Source organism: Marmota flaviventris, chromosome 8 (genome assembly GCF_047511675.1).
Source record: "Marmota flaviventris isolate mMarFla1 chromosome 8, mMarFla1.hap1, whole genome shotgun sequence".
Taxonomy (NCBI): Eukaryota; Metazoa; Chordata; class Mammalia; order Rodentia; family Sciuridae; genus Marmota; species Marmota flaviventris.
This window is the reverse complement of record NC_092505.1, coordinates 83459394-83481203: the sequence shown is the minus strand read 5'-3', so window position 1 is coordinate 83481203 and position 21810 is coordinate 83459394. Positions and strand designations below refer to the sequence as shown.

The 21810-nt window shown below is 34.3% G+C and overlaps 1 protein-coding gene and 1 pseudogene across 2 annotated transcripts in view; one reads left to right on the top strand and one right to left on the bottom strand.

Annotated features, from left to right (window-relative positions):
* Positions 1-21810, top strand: part of Arl13b (ARF like GTPase 13B) — a 75562-nt gene that overhangs the window by 6598 nt on the left and 47154 nt on the right. For both annotated transcript variants that reach the window (XM_071615432.1, XM_027943267.2), the window contains exons 2-3: positions 5825-5895; positions 9811-10060. In XM_071615432.1, coding sequence (XP_071471533.1) covers positions 5825-5895; positions 9811-10060 — 321 coding nt within the window. The remainder of the gene's footprint in view (positions 1-5824; positions 5896-9810; positions 10061-21810) is intronic.
* On the bottom strand, positions 19102-20189 carry LOC114099045 (chromobox protein homolog 5 pseudogene; annotated as a pseudogene).

Here is a 21810-nt window from a genome sequence, read left to right as displayed (position 1 = left end):
CAGTATTCCAAGATTATATTCACCTATGCTTTTTTCAAAAATACTTTTATACTTTGTTTTTAAACATTTACTGTGATTTTGTATAGGAAGCAGCCTTAATCCTGAGTACAGAATCTTTCCAGCCATAATGTTCTGTAAATATCTGGACATTATAGCTAGCCTCACCTTTATCATATTATCATTTATATACTTGAGTTATTGAGATTTATACCAAGTAACATCTAGGTGCCTAGATGTCATTCATATATATATATATATATATATATATATATATATATATATAAAATATATATAATATTATAAAATATGATTGTAAATATGAAAGCATTGAATGATGATTCACAAGATGTTTAGAGAGAATCAGAAGAGTTTAGAAGAAACTATGTAATTTTTTCTGGGTCTGGGAGAAATTTATGCATTCTAATCTATCTAAGAACATATTTTTAGGCATGGTCCACTTAAGAGAAGTAGAAAATTAAGACCAATTTAAGTGAATACATTTTAGCAACAAAAGGTCTAGCATTAAAAAGTTTTTTTTAATTAATTAAAGAAAAGAAAAATATAAGTACCTATGTGCTTGCCACCCAGGTTTTACAAATATTAGCTTTTAATATCACATTTCAGTTTTATTTTTAAAGAAATGGGTAACAAATCCCTGAGGCTTTCTGCACCACATTCATCCCCACTATCCTTCCCAGTGATAATCACTATCTGGAACTAATTTTTTTTTTCCCTTCTGTGTTTTTCAGCCTCACAATTCAGCCTTTCAAACTTTACTTCAAATTTGTTGGTAAATGATTACTCACTGTGATCAAGTCTAAAAGAAGAGACTTAGAAATCACACTTAGCAATATGTATCATTGCTTTCTATACATAGATGTGGAGTCTTATAAAGAATACTGTGATATAGTACATCATCTCTGCTACATTTTTTCCCTCCATAGGGGATGTAAGCTGTCCAATATCACTTTTTGGGCCTAAATAAATATAACTAAATCTAGACCATTTATAGACTTTGCTGAGTTCTTATTATCCTAATTAAGCTGTACATACAGATTAGCAAGGATTACCTAATGTACTATATGCTGAACTGGAATGACTTACATTTCTTTTTTATCTCTTTAATGCTTGTTTATGAATAGTGAGAATTGTAGAATTGAGGGATAGAAAAGGAGCTAGAGACACTCCTATTTGACTTCAATATTTTACATATAATATAACTTTTTTGTGGTACTGGAGATTAAACCTAGGGCTTCATGCATGTTAAGCCCAAGCTCTGTCATTGAGCTATGCCCTCCAGTCCCCTACCCCTTTTATATTAAAGATGAAAAAACTGACACTAAGAATTTGACTTGATCAAAGCTTAAAAGCTAAGATATGATCCCAAATTTGGTGCTCTCACCACTTATTAGTGCTCAGTAAATATAGTTAATAGTTTTGATGTAATTTTATGCAGAGATCTGCAATTTGAATTAAAATGTCAGAAAGTAGTATACCTTCACAATAAAATAATACCATGAATCTTTTTTGGTGATTTTTTTCCAATCCATGTTTGTGTGTTTTTCTCACTTTCTCATTGTGTCATGAAACAATATTTCTAAGTCCCTTTTTAGATATGTTTATATTACTTTTAGAATTTATGTATATGCTCATGCTTAAGTTTAGAACTTGAACCATATAGTTTTAAGTATTTTAGGTAGTAGAGTTTTCATGTGTCAGGCTTTGCTTTTTAGTGCTTTCAGTAAAGTATTCCTTGACTTAAATAATATTTTTGAAGTTAAAAATACCTTTTCTCAGATGAAGTATTATCTTTTTTACTTGACTTATGAGAAAGTTTAACCTTCAAAATATTAAAAATATTGTAATATTTCCATTCAAACAAGATTCAGAATATAAATGGTTTCTACATTTAGTAATCTCCAATATTATGCTGCTTATATTTCTGATATCTCAATATATATATGTTATGTTGAAAGGAACCCTGAGATAAGATATCCTTGTGAACTTAATTTTGGAGTCTGTTAGCCACTATGTAGACTTGAACAACATCAAATATTAGCCCCTCAAGTATAGAAGTCTTTACTTGGTGAGGCAAATAGCTAAAATATTATAAAACAGAACTTTTGATCTCTTATTTCCTCTCTAAGAATTATTTCAGTTTTAAAAATCTTTCTTTTATTATCTTGAATCCATGTGCTTGTAAGGTATTTCAGAAAACTGTAGCCAATGTAATAAAGATACATGATTTTAATTACATTATCACATTGAACTGTTTTTTTGATGTGAAGTTATAAAAATCTAATTAATTACAGTGCTTTCTCAATTTAAAATTATATACTTTAATTTTATATAATATTTACTCAACAAGTGGGGGATCAGAAAATATATTTATGTTGTATTTTTTAATAAAGGAAAATTCTGGTGGAAGAGACTGTGAAAAGTTGTGTGTAATGGTTTTGAAGGGCTGAGGAATGTTAGTCATTATAGGCCTGCTGGGAAGCAGCAGGAGGAGACTGCTGAGCTGATTTACTTGAATTCTATAATTTTAAGCAGAAAAAATTCCATTGTCAGATTTGTATAAACATGTTGTTAGGTTTTATTAATAACATGCAATTCATGACTTTAGTTAAAGGTAATCTTTTTGTTAGATGCAGAAACTAAATTATGATTGTAGTAGGCCTAAATGTGGGGGCATTCCAGGATGCCTTGCTGAATGAGCCAGATTACCTGGCTACCTGATTTAGTGTGTGTGTATATATGTATGTGTGTGTGTGTATATATATATATATAAATGTGAGTAAATTTTAGGATAAACAAAACGGCTCAAGTTACTCTTTGGAATAATAGTAATTATTTTTACAAAAATTTGTATTTAAACTTTCCATGGAAACTGTTATAGACTACTTCTTATTTATACTGAAACCTTGAGTAACTTAAACATGATAGAATAAAATAGTTTTGAAATATCAAATGCAATAAAAATTCAAAGCTTTGCTTATTGCAGGGTTGAGAAAAACTGAGAGCACTTAATTCTGAGCTACTTCATTTGAGGTAGTTACTGAAAAGATTATTTTATTTTATAAAATTTTATTTTATTTTGTAAAATTTTATTTTATAAAATTTCACAGTGTTTGATATTATTTATATCTTAACCCTGTTGGAAACTTTCCCCAGTGATGTCATTTGGTCTCCTCATTATTTCTTTCTTTCTTTTTTTCCTGATTATACTCTTCATGTTTTTTGTGGGGAGGATGGGGATTGAACTCAAGATTGAACTCAGGGGCACTTGACCACTGAGCCACATCCTCAGCCCTGTTTGTATTTTATTTAAAGACATGGTCTCACTGAGTTGCTTAGTGCCTCACCATTGCTGAGGCTAGCTTTGAACTTGAGATTTTCCTGCCTCAGCCTTCTGAGCGCTGGGATTACAGGTGTGCGTCACTCACTGTGCCCAGCATACTCTTCATGTTTACTTAAAAGATTCTTGAAGTTTCATTCTTCCTTTTCCCCTGGCTCTTCTCCCTCCTATGTGTGACATACCTGAGCTGTATTCCTAGTTGCAAAATGCTACAATATTCATCTTTTCTGGATAGCCGTTCACTATATTGTGTTTAGGAAATGTTTTTGTACTTTTATCTCATTCTTGACATTTATTAATAGTTCAACTAATAATTTAGTTCTTCAAACAAAATAATAAAATTACGTTCTAAATATTTCCTAGCTTCCTTAGAAAGCAAATTCATAGTTGGAAAACTTGATAATGCAGGTAAAATTTCCACATGGATACAGGTATATGTACCTTACATACTACCTCATCTCCATAAGTTCAGTATCTGCTAAATTCTCTTTGGCATTCCCACTGGCCTCACCATCAGCTTGTTGGGAATGGACTCTGAATGCTGCTTATTGTGATTTATCTTATTCTTACACTGATTCAAGAGTAGACATTCTGTTATTCCCTGATGTGAGTATGCGATGTTGAAATATTTAGATAAGACTAAGGTTTCTGGATAACAAAGGAAGTGAACATGCAGAATAAATTCATTTCTTCATAGTGAAAGTCAGAGTCCTTACTGTAGCCTGTAAAAGTTATCTGAGGTGTGTCTGATCTCTTTTCCTTCTAGTCTACCTTTACCTCACTTGGTTTCACTACAGTGGCCTCCTTGTGGATACTTGGATGTTATCACATGTCCTGACCTTTATGTCTACACCATCTGTTCTCTCTTTCCCCTCAGGTACATGTGTAACTAAATCCCTACTTCAAGTTCTTGCTATATTTCACCTTCTGTGTGAGACCTGTCTTGATCTCCCTATATAGCTGCCCCCACTTCCTACCCCACTGGTGGTCCCCCTTATCTTGCTCTATACTCTGTTCTTTATTCCAATGAACATAATTTTCTAACATACTCTATCACATATTCTTGATGTATTTACTTTATCATTCTTTTTTTCTCTTGCCTCTAAAATGTAAACTTAATAAAGAAGAAGTTTTGTGTGTGTTTGTGTTTTGTTTTGGTAGTAGTTGCTTTAATTAGCAGATTTCCCTTAGTACTTAACAACATTGGTATTTGGTGTATAGGAGTTGTCAGTGATTATCTAATAGGTAACAAATTTGGTTTTTGTAAGACTTGAGTTTTTCTACCTTAGTAAGTGATCAATTCCTGGTCAGCCTCATATCTTTACTTTGTCCTTCTCTTTTTATGTGGATCATTTGAATACATCTAGAATTTGAGAGAAAAAAAAAGTCCACATCCAAGAAAACAATGCCTAGAAAAATTAGAAAACACTCTTTGCTGCCATCTGAGTTCTGTTTTTACTCTCCTTGGGATAATTGCCAGTGAGAACAGAGTATACTTGTATTTATCCTGTAAAAATGTAGCATTTCCCTATGGTCCTAACATGGCAGCTGTGTTAACCTTTGTCTTTGTCTCTGTATCCCCAGAGCAATTTTAATTCCCATATCCATGGTGATAATGAACTGTCTCACCTTTTACATTGTAGAAATATTCAGTCTGGAACAAACATAAGTTTTAATTGATGGACAGAATCACCAAGTTAATAAGACCAGTGTAATCAGTTTGTTCCTTTGTAACCTTTCTCAGGCTTAAGAAGGTCCTAAAAGGTGAATTCGGTTCATCCAGATTCTGTAACTGATGAATTGTGTAACCTTTGACAAATTATTTAACTTACCTGTCTTCAGTAGATTGAATTTGTTGTTGTATTATTGTTTGCTGGTTTGTTTTTAACTCTGGATTTTATATCATCAGAAATGTTTTAAACTTTATGTTCTGGGAAGACTTTCAAAATATTTTAGCAATTAAGTTAATAATCATATTATTGTACTTCATTTAAGACTTAAATTTGTAAGGTACTACATATCTAGAAACAAAGTTGAGCCTACAACCTAGCAAGAATTCTTTTCTTATGTACTTTCATAAGATAAGCAGATTTGTAATAATCCCTGGAATTCATTTAACTAGAAAATTAAGTCTTTAGCTGTGATAAGCAATTTAGGGTTAGTCTGTATATCCTTACCTTCCTTTATGTTTTCTTTCCCTTTTTTCTTCTTTAGCTCTTAGGTTATCTATTGCACAATTTTATTTGCTTAGAGAACAAAAGGATGATACTTTGTACTTTATTTGACTTTTAAATTTAAATTTACATTTTATTTATCATCTCTCCTGTCCTTCAACAAATTGACTTGTATTTTGTAGATGCTTCTTAAATGCTGCTTGAGTAAATGAAGCTGCATTTATTTCTTTGCTTTTGTTTTCCTAATACTAAGTTAACAAAGAAAGTGATTTTAAACTTTTCTTCTTTTAAGAAAGGTGACTCTTGTGATGGTGGGACTTGATAATGCTGGCAAAACAGCAACAGCAAAAGGAATCCAAGGAGGTAAGCTGAAAATTATTCCAAAATCTAATAAATTATCCTGAATTTACATATTTATGCTAAATTGTTTTATCACATAATAATTGGGTTTATATAGTATGCACTCAGTTACTTTATATTCTTAATATACTTGAGACTTTCATGACTGGGTTCTAGCTTGTTAGTACCAGCCTAATATTAGGGTTCAAATTTCAATAGATGCAGAGAAACAGAGGCTCCTTGAGGTCTCTTTTTAGCTAGGAGGTTGGTGTCTGTGTTCTAAAATGTAAGGACGGTAAATGCAAAAAAACAATGGCATATCCTTGTCTTTAACAATATCCATTTTCTACATGTATGTTCTTGGTCAGAATTTGGACATATAGCCAGGTGACGTAGAAGTAAAAATGTAGTTAGCATACCTCTGCATTTCTTGAGGACATCATAGACAATATTTTGTAATACACAATACACATGGAATTTACATTATAGAATTTGTGGTGGCAAAATGTTTTTTTACAATAGTAAGTTTTGCAGGGTATTAAGAAGTAAAAGTCCTCTGATTACGTGGTATACAAGCTATCTTGTTGCATTCAGTTTTCAGGAATAACTACTAAGGGCTTTTCTCCCAATTCACACCCTTTAAGATACCTAGGTGGTGATATATCTTCAGGACCCAAGAAACTCACTATCACACCACAGCTACACTGTAGGATAAAGCATTAAATTAAAACTAACCAACTAAATATAGCCAATGAGATATAGCATACATGATAAAAAGTCCTTTAATGACAGATAAACTGTGGTTAATGTAACTATAAAAATTACATTTTACATTGAAAAATAGCATCAAGAAATGCAGTTCATCTATAATAAGTCCTTAATAATGATTGCATGGGTAGATGGATACATATGTTGAAGGGCAAGAACAGCAGCATCAGCTATTTTATTTTATTTTTACTTTTTATTTTTGCTAACACAGATTGAACCTAGGTGCACTCAACCCCTGAGCCATATTCCCAGCCCTTTTTAATATTATATTTAGAGACAGGGCCTTGCTAAATTGCTGAGGCTGGCTTTGAACTCAGGATCCCCCTGCCTCCACCTCCCAGGCCACTGGAATTTTCAGCGTACACTACTGCACCTGGAAACATTAGTTATTTTAGCAGTATTGTGTTATAGTTTGAAGCACTATGTATGTTGTGGTGAGTGCTAAGGATACAAAGACTTAGTCCCACATGATGGGAAGATGTAGGCTCATATGAAGGTCATTTAGAAGATAGGATATTATGGTAGAGGGTAAAGGTGATAATAGAAGTGAAAAGGAATCAACAGAAAAGGATTTATGGGGAAAGTTGCATTTGAATTTACGCTTAAGTCTTGAAATGCAAATCCTGTATAGGAATCAGTAGAGAGTAGAGGGCATTCCATATTCTGGCTTTTGTAGTCCTAAAGACCTCTATTTCAATTGCAGAGGCTTTTGAGAGGACTTGTATTTGTATCCTATCTCTACCTAGAAGTAAACTTGAAAAAACATTCTTAGTGTGTATCAGTTGTTTGGGAATATTGCTCTCATTTTATCTGTGCTTACATTGCTCCCTCTGCCTAGAATGTTGTTCTCCCTCTGTTAGAATTATGTAGCTTTATGACTTCACTCACATTTCACTTCTCTGAAGCCTCTCTAGACTATAATTCATCCCTTCCTTCTTGAATTCCCTCACACTATCCTAAGTCTTTTTCATAGAACATAAAAATTCTGTTATCCTCAGTAATATTCTCTCTGTTTTGGCATTCAGTGTTCTGTGAGGATATCAACCATATTTTTATTGCTCTTTGTACCATGATTCCTAGAAAATTTCTGTTATTGAATAGACATTTAGTACACATTAGTTTCCTATCTCTGCTCCATAGTAGTGGATTTGTTTTCATTTGTGATTTCCTCTGACTTGACTTAATTCATTCTCAAAGACAACTGCCTAGGGCTGGGGATATAGCTCAGATGGTAGAGTGTTCGCCTCATATGCACAAAGCCCTTGGTTCAATCTCCAGCACCACAAAAAAAAAAAAAAAAAAAAAAAAAAGACAACTGCTTATTTGCTTATTTTGTCTGTGAAAACCAGTTCTGGCCAATACTAGCTCCATATTTTTAATGATGTACTGTGATACTGTTTCTTGAAAATCAGGCTGCTTATATTAGGTCTAATCTTGCTTTTTGCTTTTTCTAGAAAATGAAGATATAGCAAAAATGTGACTTTAAATATCTCTAATAACTTTCTCAGGCATTGTGTGAACTCTGCAGAGGTACTTGTTAAAAGAAAGTCGTGCAGTGCAGATGTGTTTCTCAGTTATACCTAAGCCCAGAAAGTGCCTTTTACATTTATCTTCTTATGTTTTGCTCAATGTGGGAATCTTACTCTCTAAACTAAGGTTGGTCAGTATTATTTTCTGCAGTGGTGGGAATGGTCTGTATTTACTCTGTCCAGTAGGGTGGACCTGAAAAATCCATGTAGTTTTTGAGCACTTGAAATATAGCTTGTACAACTGAGAAAAAAATTTTTTAATTTTATTTTATTTTAATTAATTTTAAGGGCCTCATGTAGTTTTTGCTACTGTTTTAATCATACAGTGCTACACAAAGTCCTAGAGTAGTAGTTATAGTAGATTGTAGTGATGTAGAGGGAATGGAAGAGACAAACATGAAACTTGAACCTATTAGCAGGTTCTACTAATCTTTCAAGGGTTATATCTTTTCCATTCCTTTGTTTTTATGTTCATACCTTTCTGAAAAGTATGTGTCATTCATTTTCATTGTAGAGATTTTTGCAAAATGAATTTTAATAAAGCATTTCTTCAGTCACCTTTAATAGTCTTCCAAATACCTTCATTGATTCTCTATTCTCTGACTTTGGACCCCTCTTCAGTCTGGCTTCAGTCTGCATTTACAGTCTTAAGGATTAGCTTCAGTTTGTGGCTATTTTCTTGATTCTCATTTCCCTTGCTTACATTATGCTTCTGCCTACCTAATTTTTAGGTCTAATTCCCATCTCCCCATTTTTTTTAATGACCTTCAGAGGGGCTGGGGATGTGGCTCAAGCTGTAGCGCGTTCACCTGACATGTGTGCAGCCCGGGTTTGATCCTCAGCACCACATACAAAGATGTTGTGTCCGCCGAAAACTAAAAAATAAATATTAAAAAATTCTCTCTCTCTCTCTCTCTCCCTTAAAAAAAAAAAAATGACCTTCAGAGATCTCTTGTTAATCCTTTTCTGTCATTACCACTCATTGATATAATCATGTGCACCCTAGACTTTTTTTTTTCTGTCATATACAGAAGCGCTTCCCCTAAAAACAGAAAACCTTCAATTATACATTATTTGGAGCATCTAGTACATATATCTATAGAAATAATGTAGTCTCTTTATTTTATTTGCAAGCTGTTATCAAAAATCTTTACTTAGTTGTAGCTCTAACTTATCTAGTTTAAAAGAGGTTTTTTTTTTTTTTGTAGTTTCTCCTATATTATGATTCTTCTAAACCATTTTATTCTTTAAATGTTTATCATTTTCTTTTTAACTCCACAGAATTTGTCCCTAGGGTTGACTATGGCATTGAAAGGTTGACACTTATTGTTTTTAAGTTGGAGAGGAAATAGCATTAACGACAAGAATTTATTCATTCATTTAACATATACTTACTGAATACCTATTAGGTGCTGGGATTATAGCATCTTAAAAAATACAGAAATTTCTATCTGCATGGAATAAAAAATATAGTTGGATATTTTGTATTATCTAGCCTCTTACCAAACCAGTATGTTTAGATGTAGTGTCTGTTGCATAAACAAGTGGTAAATATTCCATTTAGTATTTAAATGACATTAAAATACTAGAGTTAATGTTATTTAAAGTCTAAAGATTGTTCCTTTTGTGTCATTTTAAACAGAACACCCTGAAGATGTAGCTCCTACTGTTGGATTTTCTAAAATTGACCTTAGACAAGGAAAGTTTGAAGTCACCATCTTTGACTTGGGAGGTGGCAAAAGAATTCGGGGAATTTGGAAGAATTACTATGCTGAATCCTATGGGGTAATATTCGTTGTGGATTCCAGTGATGAAGAGAGAATGGAAGAGACAAAAGAGACAATGTCAGAAGTGTTAAGACATCCTAGGATATCTGGAAAGCCTGTATTGGTGTAAGTAACAGTGTCATTGTAAATTAGGGGCAGTGGCCTTAACCGATAAAGAAGTTATCTGTTACAAAGTATTGTATTAACTAAAATAGTTGTGCCCTAGTACAATAAAATGTATGTAATTAACTGAAAATTACTGATTATTGAGGCCTTCTTATAAAATAGGGATAAAGAATTAAGATTCTGTTATGGAACAAGTCTTATAATTAGATCTCCTGGGTATTAAAATATAAACTCATGTTTTAGTTGACAATTTTCTTTCTATCAAATTTAGTTTGAAATTGTCTATTAACAAGATTCTAGAATAATTTAAATTTTTTTCTCTTTTAATAACATATTTTGCCATTGTCCTTGTTTTTTGTTTTTTTTGAGAAGATTCTTGTTTGCAAATTATTTAAATGGTTTATTTTTCTAATGCCACATTGATTTTGTAATATTTATTTCTTATTTTTCCATCTTACACATATGATCTGTGTCATTACCATCTTAGTCATACAGTTATATCATTTTGTCCGACTGCCTGAACATTTTTTAAGAACAAAGTGACAAACATCTTTTGTTGTCATAGCATTTATGTGTGGTAAACACCGGATGGTGCTATAGCTATGGTAGGTAGTAAAGTGAAAGTTCCTTAGTTTAAATTTCTCTTTAACTTGAAGCTAACTAAATATTGTCCTTGCCTTCTTATTTCTTTTCCCTCATTCTTGTGATTCACTATTAAGGATTAAAAAAAAATCAACTTATCATGTGGATAAATGAAAAAGTCTTAGTTCTCATTGTTCCTCAGGAGAATGAAGATTTTTTTAAGTGAGGCAGTTTGGAAGCTTTGATTACAAACGTTAAAAATCTAATTGTATCATTTATTGTTAAGCTTATACTTTAAAATTTTTATGGATTTAACTAATTAGGGAAGGTATGTGGTTTATATAATCAATACTGAATCTGAAGTAAAACTCTATTAGAGATATATATGAAAAGTTAGGTTGAATTGGTCTCTACAGTGTTTAAGCAGAGAATCAGTGATTTCTAAAGTCAATGATATTAATGACTATTAAAAAAAGATAGTAATGACTGTTGATCATTCATAAAATAGTTATATGTTTATACTTCAATAGTCATTTATTTTTCTTTTGTTCTTTTGTACATTTATTCATGCACGTACATATTAATTCATCAAGTTATTTATTGAGTATCTGTTCTGTGCCAGGCACTGTTCTGGTGAGGGGAATTTGTTTGGGAACAAAAACAGTGAAACTACATGTCTGACCTCTGGTGCTTATGTTTTAGTGGGTATAGTAATAAATAAAATTAACAAATTCTGTCATATTAAGTGATACATATATTGAAACAATGAAGTAGGTGAAGGAAGATCAGGATGCCTATAGTGGTGGTGACAACAAGGGCATTTTGCCCTTATAATTAAGGAATATTACACTTAAGGTGATGGAGACAGTCTTACAGATTTCTGTGGAAAAGCACCAGGGCAGGAGCTTGCAATTATTAAGTGACTGGAGTGATTTCTGAGTAATTAGATAACTATAAGTAAAATATCTGCTTTCAGTTCTGTCATCTCTCTCAGCCAGGGAATTTCCTGAGTAGAAGAAAAAAGTACACAGCTTGGATAATTACTTCATCATTATAATTTTATAATCAGTGAGAACTTAAAAAGATATGAGGATTAATTATGGATCAATAGTATGTTTATGAAATATAATATGTCTTATTATTTTATCAACTTTTTTCAGAGGAGTTTTTTTTCCCCAAAATGTATTTTAATTTTAATTGACACATAGAAATTGTACATGTTTGTGGGGTACAGTGGGATATTTCAATATTTGTATATAAAGTGTACTTTGATTCAGATCAGGGTAATTGACATTGTTATTCCAAGATTTGTGTTTGTGGTGTGAACATTCAGTCCTATTAGCTGGAGGAAGTAAGTCACTGAAGATTCCTTTGGAGTATATGTTTTATATCTGGCAAGTGGAGTCTCTCTACCTCTCTGCTTTCTGATATGATGTATTCAGCCACTTTCCTTTGCCACACTTTTCTGCCATGATGTTTTCTCATTTTGATCTCTAAAGAATGGAGCTAGCTGTCTATGGATTGAGACCTTTGAAACTCTGAGCCCACAGATAAATTTTTTCTTCTCTAAAATTGTTTTTGTCAGGTTCTTTGGTCACAGTAGTGAAAAAACTGACTAAAATAACATAGGCTTATTTCTGAATTCAGTATTCTATTCCTTTTGTCTATGTGTTTGTTTTTGTGCCAGTATCATGCTGTTCTAGTTACTAAATCTTTGAACTAATGTTTTGAAGTCAAGTGTGGTAATGCCCTCCAGCTTTGTTATTTTTGCTCAGGATTGCTTTGCTCTTTGGGGTCTTTTGTGTTTCCATAAAAATTTTAGGGAGTTTTTTCCCAATATCTGTGAAAGAATATCAATGGTATTTTAATAGGAATTTCATAAAATCCATAAATCACTTTGCATAGTATGGACATTTTAACCATATGAATTCTTCTAATGCATAAGCATGGGATGTCTTTCAGTTTTTTTGTGTCCTGCTCAGTTTATTTCATGACTGTTTTGACATTTTCATTGTAAGGATCAATCACTGTCTTGATTGTATTTATTCCTAAATAGTTCATTTATTTATGTTTTAAGCTAATGTGAGTGGATTCCTTTCTTGACTTCTTTCTCAACAGTTTTCTTTTTGATGTATATAGTAAAGGTACAGATTTTTTTATGTTCATTTTGTGTCTTGCACCTTACTGATTTTTTTTTTAAGTCCATTGCTTTTTTTTTTTTTGGTACCAGGGATTGAACTCAGGGGCACTCAACCACTGAGCCACATCCCAGCCCTGTTTTGTATTTTATTTAGATACAGGGTCTCACTGAGTTGCTTAGAGCCTTGCCATTACTGAGGCTGGCTTTGAACTCGCCATCCTTGTGTCTCAACTTCGTGAGCCACTGGGATTACAGGCATGCGCCACTACACCCAGCCCCTACTGTATTTGTTTATCAATTCTACCAGTTTTTTGGTAGAGTCTTAAGGTTTTAAATCATGTCATTTTCTAACAGGGATAATTTAGCTTCTTCCTTTTTAAATTTGAGTGTCATTAATTTCTTTCTCTTGCCAAATTGCTTTGGCCAAAACCTTCAATACCATCTTGTATAAGGTTGATGAAAGTGGACATCCTTGTCTTGTTTCTGGTCTTAGAGGAAATGATTCTGGCTTTTCCCATTCACTCTGATGTTATCTGTAGGTGTTTTTGTTTGTTTGTTTGTTTGTTGCTGTTCTAATTAGTTATCCATGACAGCAGAATATGCACTTCAATTCATTGTATACAAATGGAGTACAATTTTTCATTTCTCTAGTTGTACACAATGCAGTCACACCATTCATGCAATCATACACTTACATAGGGTAATAATGTCCATTTCATTCCACCATCTTCCAGCCCCATACCCCTTTCCCTGTCCTCTCTCCCCTTTGCTCAATCCAATGTTTCTCCATTCTTTCCTTGCCCCTCCCCCCTTTATGGATCATCATCCTCTTATCACAGAAAACATTTGGCCTGATTGACTTCCTTCGCTTATCATGATACTCTCCGGTTCCATCCATTTGCCTGCAAATACCATAATTATATTCTTCTTTAAGGCTGAGTAATATTTCATTTTGTATATATACCAGAGTTTCTTTTTCAATTCATCTATTGAAGGGCATCTAGGTTGGTTCCATAGTTTAGCTATTTTTGAATTGAGCTGCTATAAACATTGATGTGGCTGCATCACTGTAGTATGTTGATTTTAAGTCCTTTGAGTATAGATTGAGCAGTGGGATAGCTGGGTCAAATGGTGGTTCCATTCCAAGTTTTCTAGGGAATCTCCATACTTCTTTCCATAGTGATTACACCAATTTGCAATCCCACCAGTAGTAAATGAGTGTACCTTTTCCCCCACATCCTCGCCAATACTTACAGTTGCTTGTATTCTTGATAATTGCCATTCTGACTGGAATGAGATGAAATCTTAGTTTTTATTTGCATTTCTTTAATTGCCAGAGATGTTGAACAGTTTTTCATGTTTGTTGATCGATTTTATATCTTATTTTGTGAAGTGGTTGCTCAGTTCCTTAGCACATATATTGATTGGGTTATTTGTGTTTTTTTGGTGTTAAGTTTTTTGAGTTCTTTGTATATCCTGGAGATTAGTGCTCTTATCTGATGGGTGTGTGATAAAGATTTTCTCCTATTCTGTAGTCTCTTTCTTCACATTACTGATTGTTTCCTTTGCTGAGAAAAAGCTTTTTAGTTTGAATCCATCCCATTTATTGATTCTTGATTTAATTTCTTGCACTTTAGGAGTCTTGTTAAGGAAGTCAGGTCTTAGCCAACATGATGAAGATTTGGGCCTACTTTTTTTTTATATTAGGTGCAGGGTCTTTGGTCTAATTCCTAGGCCCTTGATCCACTTTGAGTTGAGTCTTGTGCAGGGTGAGAGATAGAAATTTAATTTCATTTTTGCTGCATGTAGATTTCCAGTTTTTCCAGTACCATTTGTTGAAAGACAATTTTTTCTCTAATGTATGTTTTTGGCACTTTTGTCTAGTATTAGATAACTGTATTTATGTGGGTTTGTTTCTGTGTCATCTATTCTGTACCGTTGTTCTACAGGTCTATTTTGGTGCCAATACTATGCCGTTTTTGTTACTGTAGCTCTGTAGTATAGGTTCAGTTCTGGTATTGTGATGCCTTCTGCTTTATTCTTCTTGCTAAGGATTGCTTTAGCTATTCTGGGTTTCTTATTTTTCCAAATGAATTTCATGATTGCCTTTTCTATTTTTATGAGGAACATCATTGGGCTTTTAATTGGAATTGCTTTAAATTTGTATAATGCTTTTGGTAGTCTGGCCATTTTGACAATAATAATTTTGCCTATCTAAGAACAAGGGGGATTTTTTCATCTAAAATTTCTTTCTTTAGTATTCTGTAGTTTTCATTGTCGAGGTCTTTTCATCTTTTTTTTTTTTTTTTTAGGCTATTGTGAATGGTGTAGTTTTTTCAAATTTCTCTTTCATGGGATTCATCACTGATGTACAGAAATGCATTTGATTTATAGGTAATGATTTTATATCCTGCTACTTTGCTGAATTCATTTATTACATCTAGAAGTTTTCTGGTTGAATTTTTTTGATCCTCTAAGTATAGAATCATGTCGTCTGCAAAGAGTAATAGTTTGAGTTTTCTTTTCCTATGCGTATCCCTTTAATTTCTTTTTTCTAGTTGCTCTGGCTAAAGTTTCAAGGACTATGTTATTGAATAAAGTGGTGAGAGAGGGCATCCCTGACTTGTCCCAATTTTAGAGGAAATGTTTTCCATTTTTCTCCATTTGGAATGATGTTTGCTTTGGGCATAGCATAGATAGCTTTTACAATGTTAAAGTATGTTCCTATTATCCCTAGTTTTCTAGTGTTTTGAACATGGAGAGGTGCTGTATTTTGTCAAATGCCCTTTCTGCATCTATTGAGATGATCATGTGGTTCTTATCTGTTTATATGATGAATTATGTTTGTTGATTTCTATATGTTGAACCAACCTTGTATCCCCTGAATGAGCCCAACTCAATCATGGTACAGTATCTTTTTAATATGTTTTTGTGTGTGATTCGCCAGAATTTTATTGAATTTTTGCCTCTTGATGTGTCTTTGTCTGGTTTTGTTATCAGGGTGATACTAGCCTCATAGAATGAGTTTGGAAGGGTTCCCTCCTTTTGTTTTCATGGAGTAATTTGAGGAATATTGGTATTAGTTCTTCTTTGAAGGTCTTGTAGAACTCAGCTGAGAATTCATCTGGTCCTGGGTTTTTCTTAGTTGGTAAGCTTTTGAAGGCATCTTTTATTTCATTGTGTGAAACTGACCTGTTTAAATTATGTATGACTTCCTGATTCAGTTTGGGTAGATCATGTCTCTAGACATGTCTGTGTCTTCAAGATTTTCTATTTTATTGGAGTATAAATTTTCAAAATAGTTTCTAATTATTTTTTGTATTTCATTAGTGACCATTGTGACATTTCCTTTTTCATCATAAATTTTAGTAATTTGAGTTTTCTCTCTCCTTCTCTTCGTTAACATGGTGAAGGGTTTGTCAATTTTATTTAATTTTTCAAAGAACTAACTTTTCAGTTTAAGATTTTTTTTTCAATTTTTTTGTTTCAGTTTCATTGATGTCTGCTCTGATTTTAATTATTTCCTGTTTTCTACTGTTTTTGATGTTGATTTGTTCTTCTTTTTCTAGGGCTTTGAGATGTATGAATGAGCTTAATGCAGTGAACTTTCCTCTTAGTATTGCCTTCACAGTGTCCCAGAGATTTTGATATGTATTATTGGTATTCTCATTTACCTCTAAGAATTTTTTTTTATCTCCTCCCTTATGTCTTCTGCTGTCCATTGTTCATTCAATAGTTTATTATTTCATTTCCAGGTATTGGAGTAACTTCTATTTTTTATTTTATCATTGATTTCTAATTTCATCCTATCAGATTATGATCTCATAGAATGCAGGGTAATATCTCTATTTTTTTTTTAATTTGCTAAGAGTTGCTTTGTGGCATAATATATGGTCTATTTTAGAGAAGGATCCATGTGTTGCTGAAAAAGTGTATTTGCTCATTGATGGATGAAATATTCTATATATGTCTGTTAAGTCTAAGTTATTGATTTTATTATTGATTTCTGTAGTTTCTTTGTTTAGTTTTTGTTTGGAACATCTATCCAATGGTGAGAAAATGTGTTAAAGTCACCCAGTATTGTGTTGTAGTGTATTTGATTCTTGAAATTGAGAAGAGTTTGTTTGATGAATGTAGATGAGCCATTGTTTGGGGCATATATATTTATGATTGTTATGTCTTATTGATATATGATTCCTTTAAGCAGTATGAAACATCCTTCTTTATCCCTTTTGATTAACTTTGGCTTGAAGTCCACTTTATCTGATATGAGGATGGAAACCCCTGCTTGTTTATGCAGTCCATGTGAGTGGTATGTTTTTTCCTAACCTTTCACCTTCAGCCTGTGGATGTCTTTTCCTATGAGATGAGTCTCTTGAAGGTAGCATTTTGTTGGGTCTTTTTTTAAATCCAGTCTTCCAGTCTGTCTTTTGATTGATGAGTTTAGGACATTAGCAATTGAGGTATGATTTGTATTCATGGTCATTTTGGTTTAATTTTGATTTTCAACTTGACTTAGTTTCTCCTTTGATTGGCTTTTTTATTAGTATAGTATAATAAGGTGATCACACCTGAACAGGGTAGATTTCTCGTCAGAAGGTGTGAGCTACCTAGTGCAGTAAAAGTCTGAAATGATCAGAAATAAAGATAAAGCCAGAAATTAGATAGAAAGAGGAGCATCTGATGGGTTTTCCAGTCCTGATAGGAGCTGGAAGTGAACAACTGAAAAATGGCTCTGATTCTTTCTTAAAGGGGTAGTACAAGCAAGGCAGGGATAAGGTTTCAGTAGGAGAAGTCTTGGTTTTGTGCTTGCTTCTCAATGTGGCGGGGGTCTTGCAGTAAACAGGTTGGTTGGCATTTTGGCAAGCCAAACCCATCTCCATGTGGCCATAGTGGGTCGTTTCCATCTCTGGAACTGTGCCTGAACTTGAGTGGTGAGCTAGAACAAGGTTCCAATTTGAAGTAGGCATTCTCAAACCAGGGGGTTCTACCTGGGAGTTCCTACATCTGGGGTTCCCTGACTAATGACTTCCACATCACTCAGTTTACTCATAGCTCTCCACAGTGTAGTTCCTACCTTTGCTGATTTTCATTGTTGTTTTTCGTTTCCTCCTCATGGAATATTTTTATGAGGATGTTCTGTAGTGCAGGTTTTCTATTTGTAAATTCTTTAAACTTTTGTTTATCATGGAAGGTTTTTATTTCATCATCAAATCTGAAGCTTAATATTGCTGGACATAAAATTCTTAGTTGGCATCCATTTTCTTTCATAGCTTGGTATATATTGTTCTAGGACCTCCCAGCTTTGAGGGTTAGGGTTGAGATCTCCTGAGATCGAAATTGATTTCTTCTTATATATAATCTGATACTTTTCTCTTGTGGTCTTTAAAATTCTGTCCTTATTCTGTATGCTAGGCATTTTCTTTATAATGTGCCTTGGTGTGGATCTGTTGTCATTTAGTACATTTGGTGTCCTGTAAGCCTCTTGTATTTGATTTTCCATTTCATTCTTCAGATTTTGGAACTTTTCTGATATTATTTTATTCATAAGATTGTTCATTCCTTTGGTTTGTATCTCTGTGCCTTCCTCTATCCTGATAATTCTTTTTTTTTTTTTTTAATTGTTAATGAAAATTTAAAATTGATACTGTGGCCAATGGCTCCCCTCCAATAATTCCCCACTGAAAATAATGACATGGAAGGGCAACATAGTTCCATTGAGAAGAGAGAGTCAGGTTTGAAGCCTCTTTGGTAACAGGAATGCTTTGGGAGGCCACAAAAGTTGGCAGGGTTGGAGGGTGCCTAGCACCTTGGCACAAGCAAGCACCAGGCAATCACTCACACCTACATAAATACAGTCTAAATATAAGGGATGGAAGGAAAGAATACGTACACATCATACATGATAAAGACAACTGTTTCTTGCCCCTACCCCATATCCTCCTGTCCCATAGTTAATAATCTTGTCATTTTATGACAAACTTACAGAAGGAGAATCAGGGATTACTAAGAACAAGGCCAAAAATCCTAGGGCTAAAAGGAGGGCCTTGATAAATTTCAACATAAAATTTCAAGTCCTCCAAAGGACGGAGTTATTCTGGGAGGATGGGTGAGGATGAACAACAGAGGGTAGCCCAGAAGAAGACCACATCAGGGACCCTGCATTCTCCTGGGTAGAGCTAAAGAAGGTTGGGAAAGCCCCAACAGGTAGGCAGTTGCTATTAGCTTTTTAAAAGATGGGCAATATTCTTTCCATCCCAACATGTCAAAATAAAGGCCAGCTGGTCATCAACATATTCTAAGAAACAAAGCAAGAAACCAAAATTCATCATCATTGTAATAAAATCCCCCGATCTAAAAAGCAACCAACCCTGAAAAGATCAAGACTCTTAAGGTGATTAAAAAGTTAAAACTTATCTTGAGGTCACAGGGGAGCAGAAGGAAGAGATAAGGGCAATGGGAATTACACACAGTATGTAAATGCCTGGTCTTCACAGAAAGACACTTATCATGAATCAGACCATCAGTTATGTTACAAGAGAACCAATACCAACATTTCTCCTGTGGAGCACAGTGATAAGCACATTTTTTTTATGGATGTGTTTAGGATAGAAGAGGGTGGGCAGAAGGGAAAGGCAGGGAGGCGAATGTATTATGTACAAAGAGAAATGACAGAGACCACCCGTCCTTTAGCTCTTTGAGGTTTCTTTCTCTTTGTTTTCCGCATCCTCAGGATATGCATGCCACGTCAGTCTCTCTTCATAAAATGCTATCACAATTTGTGGACATTTCACATTAGCTTCTTTTGCAAGAACCAAGTCGGCTTCATCTGTGTCTTTCCATTTCATTAGGAACATTAAATCACCACAGGAATCTGTCGCCCCAATGATCTTTTCTGGTTCCAGTCCTCTCTTAAAGCCCCGAGCAATATCATTGCTCTGCTCTCTCTTTTTTTTGGATTTGATATCATCAGCACTGTTTGAAAAATTGGATTTCCTCTTGTTACTTTCTAACTTCTCCCTGGGTTTGTTATTCTCACCCTCCTTCATCTTCTTATACTTTTTCATAAACTCAGAAATTAGCTCAGGACAATCCAAATTTTTCTCTGGTTCCCAAGTATTGTGCTCCTCAGAAAAGCCTTTCCACTTCAGCAGATACTCCACTTGCCCCTTAACCACACGCCTGTCTAACACCTTCTCCACAACATATTCCTCCTCATCCTCTGAAGAAGAACTGTCAGCTGTCCTCTTGGTTTTCTTTCCCATGTCGCACACTATTCCACCTGAAGGACTAAGGCCACGGGTTCCCGGGATCGAGAGTGATCACTCACACTAACGTCTGCCCTGTTCCTGTGTGGTGGGGCCGAACCACAAGCCACCGCTGCCGCCGCCTTCTGCGCAACGCCAACCGCCCACCAAAACCCCTGATAATTCTTAAATTTGGTCTTTTCATGTTATTCCATAATTCTTAGAAGTTCTGTTCATGTTTTCTTATCTTCACTGTATGGTCAACTTTATTTTCAAGATTATATATTTTGTCTTCATTGCCTGAGTTTCTGCCTTCCAAGTGATCTAGTCTGTTGGTGATGTTTTCTATTAAGTTTTTAATTTGGTTTATTGTTTCCTTCATTTCAAAGATTGCTGTCTGTTTTTGTTCCCTCCCCCCAAATCTCTCTTTATTGAAGTAATCTTATGCTGCCTGTGTTTGCTCTCTTATATCATCCTTTACTTTGCAGATCATTTTAATTATGTATATTCTGAACTCCTTCTCTGACATTTCCTTTACGGTGTTATCAATGGATTCTATTATAGCATCTTGGTTTATTTGGGTCACTTTCTTCCCTTGTTTTTTCATGTTGTTCTTGTGTCTTCCCCTCTAAGTAGAGCAGATCCAAGGTATTACAGTTTCTACCCTATAGACTTAGAGTATCCCTGCAGGTTTCCAATACCTTGACTTTAAGGGGCAGATCAATATTAACAGAACCCAGTGAAAACAATATGCAGCTTTTAACCACATAGTTCCTTTAAGACGTTTATAGTTTTGCCACAATAAACAGAAATGATGTGTTCGATTATTATCTACAATATAAACAGTAGGTTTGAGAAAGGGTCTACATTTTTTAATGATGGACAAAGAGAGAACCAGGGATAGGGTTGGATGTTGAGGATGTTACTGAGGATGAGATATTATTGAAGTAGGAGGTGAGAATGTAGAGGTATTAAATCATAGGAAGCATGAAAGAGGAATCAAAGGAAGTTGTCTGTTAGCAGGAAAAAAGAAAGACACTCCAGGGAGACAGATATATGGAAGGAAAATATAGAGAAAGAGATGAAAATAAAATAAGATAGAATAAGATTAAATAAAATAAGAAAAACTGTAGAAATTTAAAAAAATATAACAAAACTGTAATAAACTATTCAGACATCCCAGTCCTCAGTAGCCTGATGCATGAAAAGTACTTGGTTTCACAAATGTTAGGGATGTGAGGGTGGGACAAGAAAGAAAAAAAAATATCTCAAAGGAAAATTGAATGATTGTTTCTGTTTGAGTTCCCTGCTTCCCTTCTCATCTGATAGGTGGTGTTGTCTGGATTTTGTTGGTATCTCCACCCTCTGGATGGTGAATATTACTAGGGTGTGAGGGTTAGTCTTGAAAATGGAAATCCTAGAGGCAAGGTGTAGCAGTTGCCGGTCCCTGTTGGAAGAACGCACCCCAGGAATCTCCTTGGGTCTACTCATGTGATGTGGGAGCCTGGTCTTGCCTGAGGATTCTACAATTCCTGGTCTCTAATTTAGTCTTTAAATTGTCTCTCTCTTGCCCCTGACCTTTTGACTACCCAATCAGGAACCTCTCTCTCCAGAGGTCCTGAGGGCTGTGTCCCTGTTGTGGAAAGCTGTTCTGTATCTGGAAGATCAGGACCAGGCATTGAGAGCTGCAGGCCAGCCACATAGCTGCAAGTGTTGAGATGGGTTGGTAGCTAGGGGGTGATGTTGGAAGACTGGGGATTGGGGAGCCAAAAGTCCCTGTT